Source organism: Macaca fascicularis, chromosome 3 (genome assembly GCF_037993035.2).
Source record: "Macaca fascicularis isolate 582-1 chromosome 3, T2T-MFA8v1.1".
NCBI lineage: Eukaryota > Metazoa > Chordata > Mammalia > Primates > Cercopithecidae > Macaca > Macaca fascicularis.
The window spans coordinates 94140988-94152679 of record NC_088377.1 but is presented as its reverse complement, the minus strand read 5'-3'; the positions used below and the strand labels follow the sequence as shown (position 1 = coordinate 94152679).

At 49.4% G+C, this 11692-nt stretch overlaps 1 protein-coding gene across 6 annotated transcripts in view; it reads left to right on the top strand.

The window, feature by feature from the left end:
• The first annotated feature begins 8113 nt into the window (after window positions 1-8113).
• Window positions 8114-11692, top strand: part of EEPD1 (endonuclease/exonuclease/phosphatase family domain containing 1) — a 156225-nt gene continuing 152646 nt past the window's right edge. For all 6 annotated transcript variants that reach the window (XM_065542133.2, XM_065542132.2, XM_065542131.2 and 3 more), the window contains exons 1-2: window positions 8114-8526; window positions 8981-10050. In XM_065542133.2, the coding sequence (XP_065398205.1) occupies window positions 9173-10050 (878 nt within the window). In that variant the 5' untranslated portion in view covers window positions 8114-8526; window positions 8981-9172. The remainder of the gene's footprint in view (window positions 8527-8980; window positions 10051-11692) is intronic.

Here is an 11692-nt window from a genome sequence, read left to right as displayed (position 1 = left end):
CAACTTAATATTGAAGAAAAAGAAAAGTTGGAGGACTATACTGTCTGACTTCATGACCTACTATAAAGCTACAGTAATCAAGGGAGTGTGGTATTGTCATAAGAATAGACAAATAGGTCAGTAGAACTGAATAGAGAGCCCAGAAATAGATCCACATAAATATAGTCAACTGATCCTTGACAAAAGATCAAGGACAATACAATGGAGAAAAGACTGTCTTTTAGCAAATCATGCTGGAACAACTGAACATCCAAAAAAAAAAAAAAAAGAACCTCCACACAAAACTGACACCTTTCATAAAAAACTCAAAATAGATCATAGCTCATAGGCCAAAATATAAAACATAAAACTACAAAACTCTTAAAAGATAGCACAGGAGAAAATCTAGTTTGGGTTTGGCAAAGACTTTTCAGATATGACTCAAAAGGCACAATCCATGAAAGAAAGCATTGATAAGCTGGACTTTATTCAAACTAAAAACTGTTGGTTAGCAAATGACACTGATCAGAGAATGAGAGATAAGACATAGGGAGAAACAATGTACAAAAGAGATACCTCATGAAGGACTGTTATTCCAAATATACCAACAACTCTTATTTTATTTTATTTTATTTTTTTTTTTGAGACGGAGTCTCGCTCTGTCTCCCAGACTGGAGTGCAGTGGCCGGATCTCAGCTCACTGCAAGCTCCGCCTCCCGGGTTCCCGCCATTCTCCTGCCTCAGCCTCCCGAGTAGCTGGGACTACAGGCGCCTGCCACCTCGCCCGGCTAGTTTTTTGTATTTTTTTAGTAGAGACGGGGTTTCACCGTGTTCACCAGGATGGTCTCGATCTCCCGACCTCGTGATCCGCCCGTCTCGGCCTCCCAAAGTGCTGGGATTACAGGCTTGAGCCACCGCGCCCGGCCACAACTCTTAAAACTTAACAAAAAGAAAATGCACAACGGATTGAAAATGGACAAACTACCTTAACAGACACCTCAACAGAAAAAGATATACAAAAGGCAACTAAGCGTATGAAAAGATGTCCCACATCACATGTCATCTGGGAATTGCAAATTAAAACAACAATAACATAGCACTTTACACTTATTAGAATGGCCAAAATTGCAAACACTGACAACACCAAATGTGGAGTAACAGAAATTCTCATTAATTGCTGGTGGAAATGCAAAATGGTGTAGCCACTTTGGAAGACAGTTGGCAGTTTCTCACAAAACTCTTACAAAACATGCTCTTACCATAAGATCCAGCAATCACTCTCCATTGTATTTACCCACGGTAACACTCTTATATGTCTATGGAGTGTGAAAACTTTCTCTCAAGAAATTCTTCACCCTCCTGTACTCCAGCCTGGGTGAAATCCTGTGTTTAAAAAATGAAAGAAGGAAATTCCTCATCCTCAACACAAGCAAGAGAGGCCCCTAGAATCCAAAGATGAATGTAGAGCATGAGGAGGAAATGAATGTAGAGCATGAGGAGGAAAACAAGTGCCCAGCCACTCTCTGGCTATAAGGACCCTGAGCAGACTGAATTGATGGTGTCCATAGGTCATACTTGAAAAGGGATTCAGGATCCTTGCAGCACCGGAAGTATAATGAAGTACTGGCCACCTATCTGCTCCCAGGCTACAAGACATCCAAGCTGGAGACTATAGCACAGTCCCAAAACCTCCCTCCCCACCTTCAGCTGATGCCACCACTAGCTGCACTCCTTCCCCATCCACAAAGTGCATCACGGCATCTCAGGCAACTCAAAGCAGCAGAAGTATAGTGAGCCTACCATTCCCATTTTAAATTTCTGTGTTGTGAATAGTCAAAGGAGCAACAAAGAAATCAGAGGCCTGAGGAGGATCAGGAGGCAGGGCGGAAGCCACCAACACAGCTAGCCTGCCTGCCAGTCCCCTCCCTAGCCTGTACACCCGCTGCACAGCCCCCCCAGCAAGGCCCTGTGGCCTTCCCCTCCACCCATACCCCAGCAGCAGTGGTGGAGCCCCAAATGGAACCAACGTCCTCCAGGGCGTCTCTTACAGAGGAAACTAACTGCACACTGGGCAGCTTGGACAGGTGCAGGATCAGTAGAATTTGCCCTGGGGTATGACCCAGCCTTTCCCTATGGAAACAGTCAGGGCTAGCAGGGGACCATGGGGAGGTTCTTCATCTTTCTCTGCAGGCACCTGTGTTTCAGGTCAGCCAGAAAGAACCAGCATGAAAGACATGCTGCATGGAAGAAGCTGAAAGACTTCTTCCCCAGGGACTCTTCTTCCCTCCTGTGCTCCTCTCTGTCTTGTCTTCTGTGTTTACTGGGAAGAGGAGATGGTTCTATAGAAATAAACAAACACAATCAACAGATACAAAAATATATATGCCAATTCATTATATTTAAATGCAATAGTTAAAAACAAAAAACAAAACCCTGTTCTATGACTACAGCTGTCACAAGACAATTGTCTGAAAGCAGAGTGCAGACAGCAGAACTTCAGGAGGTGGGCAGTAGGGCAAGGCTGAACACTGTACCTACAGGAAAGCGTGTGGGAAGGTCAAGCTGGCTCCCGGCACTTTCCATGCAACAGGGAGGTCCTGAGCTCCAGGGAGCCCAAGGAGATGGGGCAGGAGATTGGCCGTGCTGGAGGCAAACAGCTGCAGGTGGATGGGAACAGAAAACATGCACTGCTGTGCATGGTCTGCCTGGCTGAGAGGACCTCATGCAGTGGAGGATGCAGGTGTGCAAGCTGCCAGGCTCCGCTCAGTGGGATCAAATCAGGAGGAAATCCTATACCTCCCTGGCCTTCAAAAGCATTGTCCCCAAGGTAAGTGCTGACCTGAAAAGTTGAACAGGAGCCTCCTGGGGAACAAGGGAGGAGGATGGCCCCTCTGCCACAGTGGGGGAAACTGCAAAGACTGGACTTCTTCCCCAGGGGCTCTTCTTCCCTCCTGTGCTCCTCTCTGTCTTGTCTTCTGTGTTTACTGGGAAGAGGAGATGGTTCTATAGAAATAAACAAACACAATCAACAGATACAGAAACATACATGCCAATTCATTATATTTAAATGCAATAGTTAAAAACAAAAACAAAAACAAAACCCTGTTCTATGACTACAGCTGTCACAAGACAATTGTCTACAACTGTCCAAGGGGAGGGTCCTGAACCCTTGAAAACACTCTTGTGACCCACCTGAAAAATGATAACAAAAACACTATCCTCAATGGAAGCCAAGACCTGCAAGAGCATCCCGAGAGTGGGACAACTGTCAACGGCTATAAAGGGGCCTTCCCTGGAGCTGTGGTGATGGCTCTTCTTGCTGGGAAACAAGGCCTGAGGGCCACATCTGTATGATAAATACTGCTCTGAGACAACTACTCCACTGTGTGTAATCTTAAAACAACCCCAGTGTATTCTCTCTCATGTCCTGTGGGTGGCTGGGCTCAGCTGGGTGGTTGCTCAGCTCCTTGTGGTTTCTGCTGGGTTCACTCCTGTGGGTGCATCCAGCTGGGGGCCAGGCTGGGTTGCAAGGTCCTAGAGGATTCTCTCACACTCTGAGGCCCTGGTGCTGTTTGAGGGCTGGGGTGTCTCAGTTCTTCTTCCTGTGGCCTCTCAGTCACAACAGGTGAGTCAATACTTCCCTATAGCGTGGCAGCTGGGTTCCAGGAGGGAATATACCAGGAGGAATGGACTAGTGCTTATCTCTGCTTGCCTTACTCTCACAAATCACATGGCTAAGACTGGAGTGAATGTAGAAAGCGGTCACACAGGGAGGAGAATGAGGGGAGGCTGGACCCACTGGGCACCCATGTACAGTCTATCACACACTGTTATGCAGCAGAGCACTGGAATCCTTTAGAGAAATATACAAAAATGCTCCTGGTGGTGGGATTCCCGACTGAGTGTCTATATACAGGCGCAGAAGAGAAAGCAGAATTCATGCCTATGTGTAGAAGATGAAGGTTTGTTCATTGCCCCTCTCCATGGTGTCTGTCCATGGTGTCTGTCTGGCCATTCTCTGCCACAACTCTCGGTGAGGCAGGATCTGATGTAGAATGTGCAAATGGGCTGCCAATGCCTGGAGTTTCCTGAGTTTGGGAACACAGGGAGCCTACTCTGATAAAGAGGGACAAATCCACTGTCAAGGTTACACTAAAGGAGATGTTGCCTTGTCACACTGATATAATTCAGGACAGCATCCAGCTTGGCCACTGCACACAAGTTGGTGCCAAGTCAATAGCTGGACTGAAGCTCATTGATTGGGGAAATGGGGCTTGCTTTGCCAGGACTGAGGGCTTGTGGGTTGGGACAACATTTCCCTATTCAGCTTTCAAATCTCATTTTGACCCTCACTTCCCAGGAAGTCCCCTAGCAGAAATTACTTGTGATTCACATCCATATTCTCTTCCTCTCTCCTATTTCAATGGGCACTAGTCTTACTGATTTAGTGTCTGCAGTCCTGCTGCCCCATCAGCTCTGGGAATAGAAGAGTCAGGAATGTACTCCTCACTGTACCTCCAGTGCCTAGCACTAGCACTGCGGGTGCCGAAATTGAAGACAGACAAATGCTTTCCCTTCTTGCTGTCTGCCACCTCTCCCTTCCCCCGAATCACCATTTACTTTAAAACTGCTAACTAAAAAGCAAAAGACCAATGACCTTGGTCCTCTCTGACCAGGCCCCAGGTGAGAACTATGTCATAAGGGGCAGTGGCCACAGGATGTGGTGTTTGGCTGGAATGATGTAACCTCTGCCCTTTGACATTGTCATGTAACTGGGTTGTCAGCTAGAACCCTAAATAATAAAATGCAAATAAAACCCCCATTCCTTGTAGAATGGGACCCCAGCCAGCTTCCCAATCTCAATGAGGATTCTTGAAAGTCAGATATTTTCCTGGGTCTCCTCCTATTCTGATTTTCTGCTTCCACTGAATCCTGGATCTTTCTCCCACCCATCTTTTGTATTTTAGCTGCCCTTTTTCTCTCTGTCTTTAATTTACCCAGAAAGATTCAGTTCCCTTACTTTATCTCTCCTAAACATAACTTATTGAAAGCCATTACAATACATATCTTACAAAGATTTAGTGTCTGTACATGGGGTAGGGGTGGGAGGATTGCATCATGAAATAGCACAGCAGATAAAACAGACTGTTAGACATAAGTTTAAAGGCCTCTGTTGCCCACTTTCCTGAGCCCCCAAGCCAAGCTGGGGAATGTTCTCTTCTGTTAGCTGTCTGCTCAACTTCTTCTTGGACTCCTTCATCCCCCCGGCCCAACCTTTTCATCTCCACCCAGGCTCACCTACCCCACTCTCCCCAAAAACAAAGCCTATGTTTTTTTAAGTTCAGAGAACATTTTTTTTTTCATTTTTTGAAGATTTTTCCAAAGCTGTTGAGTTGTCACTGAAGTACACCAAAATGCACATATTTAAAGTATACAATTTTGTCAGTTTTGACATTCATATGCCCATGAAACTATCACCTCTCAAACTACATTGCCATCAGCCCCCAAAGTTTCTCTGTGCCCTTTAAAATCCATTCCTCCCTCCCCATCATCCCCAGGCAACCACTGATCTGCTTTCTCTATATGTATGTCAGTTTGTATTTTCTGGTGTTTTATATAAATAGAATCATACAGTATGTTCTTTTTTGCCTTGTTTCTTTCACTCAGTATAACGATTTTGAGACTTTTCAATGTTGTGTAATAGTTTGTCTATATTGCTCAGTACCATTCCATTGTATGGATGTACTACAATTTATTCATTCATCCACTGATGGATTTGAGTTTCTTGTTTTTTTGCTGTGTGCGTGTGTGCGCGCGCGTGCGCTCACGCGTGTGTGTCTATAACAAAGCTCCTATGAACGTTCACATTCAAGTCTTTGGGTTTCATGCTTTCCTTTTTCTTTGATAAATACCTATAAGTAGATTGGTTGAGTCATATGGTAGGTATATGCTTAACTTCTTAGGAAATTTCCAAACTGATTTCCAGAGCAGTTGTGACATCTTACACCTCCACCAGCAATGTATGACCATTTCAGTTGCTCTGTGTCCTCACCAACATTGGATACACTCAGTCATTTTAAAGTTAGCCATCTCATTGCATGTTTTTGCGGGGTGTATGTATGTGTGTTTTTAAATGCACTTTGGTTTAGCCAACGCTTGGTTTCACTTATACCAAGGGAAGCATTTGCTAGGTTTATAGGGAATAAAACCAGATTATTTCTGTTGTTCTAGGATATTATTGATAATGTCCTCTCTTCACCTAAAAAGTGTCCTGGTTTGGATGATAAAACATATGTTTTCTCTGCTTCTAGCCCAAGTAGCCATGCTCCACGGCTGTTCTTCCACAGCCACATTGCCCATCAAGGCATTCTGCTCAACGAAGAGTTTTCTGTATTCTGCTCAATGAAGACTTTTCGCTTCTTTCAAAAAGTTTTACTGCTTGTCTTAAACAATTTTTTTCCTTGCGGCACCAGGATTTCAGTGCATGGCATAATGTAGCCCAGTGTTTGGGTGGGAGAGGATGGTAGGTAGGAAGGCATTTTTGCGATCAAGTGCAAATAGCTTGCCTAAAAATAAAGCCAATAAAGAGGATCGTGGAGCCAGAGATGGAGGCAGTCCTGCCATACCCTAACGACCCCATCATCACTTGGGTCGGATGCAACTAGACCTAAGGTAAGATTACTTACCTTAACTTTTCAACAAGGAACCAAGAAATACCCCCCTCTTTATTTTTTTATTTTTATTTTTGTTTTGGTCTAAGGTAGTTTGACTTGGTTTTCCTGACTAATATACATAGCAGGGGAATGTGCCTCAGAACAGCAGTAGCATTTTCCAAACCTGGGCTGCTGCTCATTTTACATCCGAAATACCTTCCGCCCGTGAGAGGTACTATTTTTGCTGACCCAGTCTTTGGAATTGAAACCAGATGCACTGGTCACATTGGTTGGGAATAAAACTTCAGAGAACACTAAACGGCCAGGGTCAAAGTATTCAACGATATCACCGCATGATTTGCTTAATCGAAAAGTCTAGCTCTGGGTATCCACTATAATGCAGCTGGCTCTTTAATCTTTAACCAAATTGTCATTTAGGAGTGTGATCCAAAAACTCTTCTGGGAAGAGTTTGGGAAGCAGCCCCCATTTCCCTCCTTCGTAATGATTAGACTTAATAATTACAGAAACTTATCCTTGTTTACTCACAGCGCTAAATGTGCAAAGGAGCAAACCTGTATTTGACCTATGCGAACACACAGGAGGGTGGTGCGTGCCCTCTGCTAGGAGCACAATGAGTCGCTGGCGTTATTAGAGGACGTCTCTCTGAGCGGAGCAAAGGTAATATACTGGTGGAAGAAAAGAAAAGGCCGAAAGTGGGGACAGAAATTAGGACGATCCCATTCAGTCTCCTCTGGAACGTTCTGCAAAACTCCGTGAGACGCTGGACCTACAGGGATGCCCTCTCAGGGATTGCCCCAGCCTTCATCCCCACACCTCAAAGACGAAAAGCAGCTGGGCAGATCTCGCCTCGGACAATCCTAAACAGCCTCTACCAGGCATAACCAGACCTAGGCCTCGGGCGGCAACCATGGTCCGGGGGCAGCTGACTTAGGACAGCCTCCCGGTGACCTGCCCTGGCCGGCACGGCAACGGCTCCGCCCCTTAAGCCCCTAAGTCCCGCCTCTGCGCTCCCGGGGCCTACCCCTGTGCTCACGGTCCCGCCCCCGCGTTTCCCCACCCCCTCGCGCCCGGGCCGCGCTCCCACACTCTATGACCCCACCTCTCGTACTCCAGGCCCGCCCCACGCGCTCCCGGGTTCAGCTCACCACCCATTTGTGCCAAGCCACGCCCCCACAACCATGGCTCCGCCTCTCGCACGCCAGTGCCGCCCCACGCGCTCTCAGGTTCGCTCTCCACCCTCTTGCGCCTTGGTTCCGCCCCCTCCTCCATGGCCCCGCCTCTAGCACTCCAGGCCCGCCCTTGCGCTCTCGGGTTCCTCTCTCCACCCACTGGTGCCAGGCCCCGCCCCTCATCCGGGCCCCGCCCCCGCGTGCCCTCGGGAGTCCCGGGGAGGAGTTGCCGCGCGGAGGAGGCGTGGCCGTGGTTCCTGCGGAGGCGCGAGCGGCGCGGCCAGGACTTTGGCTTTGACACCGACTGCGAGCGGGAGCCGTGCGGCTGGTGCTGCGTCTGGACTGGCTCTGGCGGATCCCGCGCCCGAGTTGGGCGCAGGACTTTTTGCCGGGATAAACGCAACTGCGGCGCCGCCGCAAGTCCTGGTGCAGCTTCGGCGGCGGATTTCGCCGCCGCTGCCGCCGCCTCCGAGCAGCCCTGCGGCTTCTATTCACTCTGGGAGACCGATGCTGAGTTTCTCCCATAGAAAGAGCCGGGACACGCAGACCGAGGCGGCGTAGGCGGCTTCCAGGGCCTGGTCAGTGACCCACACCCGCGCTGGCGCCTAGGCTGGAGGCAGGGGGCCCGCGCTGTCCCGGGCTGGGCTCAGGCTTCCGAGCCGCAGGTGGAAGAGGAACCGGCGCCCCGCGGAGCAGCCGAGAGGTGGGGCGCGGGGACCCGCGGCAGGTCGGGTGGGGGGGTCGATAAGCCCCTTCTCAGTGCCGGCACCGGGGAGCACGGACCTCCCAGGTTGCAGGTAGCGCTGTGTCAGATGCGGAGCGTGGGGGAGGTGGGGTGCCCCCCGGGTCTGTGTGAGCCCGAGTGTGGGTGACCCAAGTGTCGGAGTTGAAAGAGGCCTGGAGAAGAGGTGTGAAGCTGATGGGGTTAGGTCTTTTCCCAAGAGAAACGGCTCATAGCCTTTTTGGGCTCAGTGTGATAAAACCCGGACGTCCCCAGAGGAGAATCCACATGGGCCCAGCCTCACCGTGCCTGCGTTTTTTAAGGGTTCACGGGCAGCCACCAGTCCCTGACTCCTGGTTACTAACTCCAGCACTAGGTAGGGGGTGCTAATGCAAATTGCCTAATTCAATGGGTTTCTATGTTTATTATTTTCTAGGCGGCCAAGTGAAAGGTAATTTTGGACACGCCAGGCATGGAAGATTCGGTGTTTGTCTGTAGTAACCTCTTCAGTCCCTGAATCCTGCACCTTCTGTTTTTCTGTGCTTGTACGGCCTACTGGGCTTCCTCCCTAGCCAGAGAGCTCTTCTGCAGTGGTGAGGCCTTCCCGGGCACTTGATCCTGGCGGATCATGGGGAGCACCCTGGGCTGCCACCGCTCCATCCCCAGGGACCCCTCGGACTTGTCCCATAACCGCAAGTTCAGCGCAGCCTGTAACTTCAGCAACATCCTGGTGAATCAGGAAAGGCTCAACATCAACACTGCCACGGAGGAGGAGCTGATGACCCTGCCTGGGGTGACACGTGCTGTGGCACGCAGCATTGTGGAGTACCGAGAGTATATCGGTGGCTTCAAGAAGGTGGAGGACCTGGCATTGGTCAGTGGTGTAGGCGCCACCAAGCTGGAGCAGGTCAAGTTTGAGATCTGTGTGAGCAGCAAGGGCAGCTCCACGCAGCACTCTCCCAGTTCCCTGCGGCGGGACCTGCTAGCGGAGCAGCAGCCTCACCACCTGGCCACAGTTGTGCCCCTCACCCCACGTGTTAACATCAACACAGCCACCCCGGCCCAGCTCATGAGCGTGCGAGGCCTCTCGGAGAAAATGGCCCTCAGCATCGTGGACTTCCGCCGTGAGCATGGGCCCTTTCGCAGCGTTGAGGACCTAGTGAGGATGGATGGTATCAATGCCGCCTTCCTGGACAGGATACGGCACCAGGTGTTTGCTGAGAGGTCCAGGCCCCCATCCACCCACACGAACGGGGGACTGACCTTCATCGCCAAGCCTCACCCGAGCCCCACCTCCCTGAGCCTGCAGAGTGAGGACCTGGACCTGCCGCCAGGGGGGCCCACCCAGATTATCTCCACTCGGCCCTCCGTGGAGGCCTTTGGAGGCACAAGGGATGGGAGGCCTGTGCTGAGGCTGGCCACCTGGAACTTGCAGGGCTGTTCCGTGGAGAAGGCCAACAACCCCGGGGTGCGAGAGGTGGTGTGCATGACACTCCTGGAAAACAGGTAAGGACGGGAACCACCATGGGTGTTGGGTGTGAAGGCGACTTGTGCGTGGCCTCATCTATGGATGCAAATGAGTGGATTCTTTTGTGAGTAGGGAGGGTGCAAGAGTTTTTAATCAGTGTTCTTGAAGGCTCAACCAATATTGTCACCTGAGAATGGACTGTCCTTCTGCTCCAGAATTTTCTGAATACAGCTGGGCTTGTGGACCATGTCTTGAGCATGAGATATCTGACTGATTCATAATTTTGGGGTAAGCGGAGGTTGTGTTTTTGTTACTGATTTGGAGGATGCTGGGTCTACACCAAGTCAGGCACTCAGAGCATGGGAACTGGTGCAGTTTTGCATGTGAGAAAGAGCTCATTGGATTTTGTTTATTAATGGGAGGGAAAATCATATTTGTTCCATCAAATGTGCCTATTTGTGCATACAAGATCATCTTAAAGGCCGAGTATTTGCAAACACATACAAGTGTCTATATTTACCAAAATGCTATGAATGAATCACTCTCCATTCTTTTTCCTTATTTAACCTGGAGTTGGTTTTCAGCCCTACAATTGTGGCCCAAAATGTGTGTAACCTTTTCTGTCCCATAGCCAGAAAAAAGCAAGCTGACGTGTGTGTGAAAACTGGCCAGATTTTCCCCATCTAAAGCAAAGAGTCTAGTAGGATAGGCTGTTACCACAGAGCGTTTACATTATTCACAATACTGCTCTCTGTAGGAATTTCTGTTAGCCTCGTCATAAAACAAAAACAATATTATTTTGGCAGTAACTCCTGCTGTTAGTAAAATAGCATACTGTATAATGTAATCAGGTGTGGGAAGGAAAGAAATATTTGTGATGGTTCCTTCCAGGTCATAAGAGCTGTGATCCTGGACTTGAGGCGTTTTGCCCCGCCACCCACCAGGGGTGCAGTGATGGTGGCTATTCGTTGATTTCCTTTGCAATGAGTTGTTGGTGAGGCTGGCGGCGGGGGCGGCAGTTTGGTGACACGAAGTGAACTCTCAGCGGGAAATCACAGTGCATGATGGCAGATCACCAGGAAAATTAGTGAGGAGAAAAGCAGGTCACAACGTTTCCTTGGCACTGACCCAGTGGCATGCTCTCGTCACTGAGAGAGGGACTCCACACTGGGTCAGGGAACCGGACTGGGGAGCCCTTGAATGCTCTGCCTGCAGTGCTGTGTCCTCTCTTTTACAGCCTAACTCACTCCTTTTGCAGAGTCTTCTTGTGCACAGGTGAGAGCTGGACTCGGGCCCCGGGAGACAGTTGTCAAGAATGGCTTGATAATTGTTGTCTTTATCCATAGCAGCATGGGCATGTGAATGGGAAATGAGGAGGGGAGAGGCAGGAAAGGACGCAGCTGCTTAATTCCTATTATGGTTTCTAGTGGCTCGATTTGGGAGGGAGGTGATAGATTTGGATCAAAAGTTGGTCCAGTGGGACTGACCAGCTAGGCAGCCCCTGCCCCCCAGTGGTTTCTAAAGTGTGGTCCCCTGGCCCAGGGGATGAGCGACATCAGCTACTGACTCAGAAACTTTGTTTCTGTGTTTTAACACACCCTCCAGGCGGTTCTGATGCACACTAAAGTTTGAGAACCGTTGTACTAGGTGTTAGGCAATCAGCTGTCCCTCTGTCCCTTG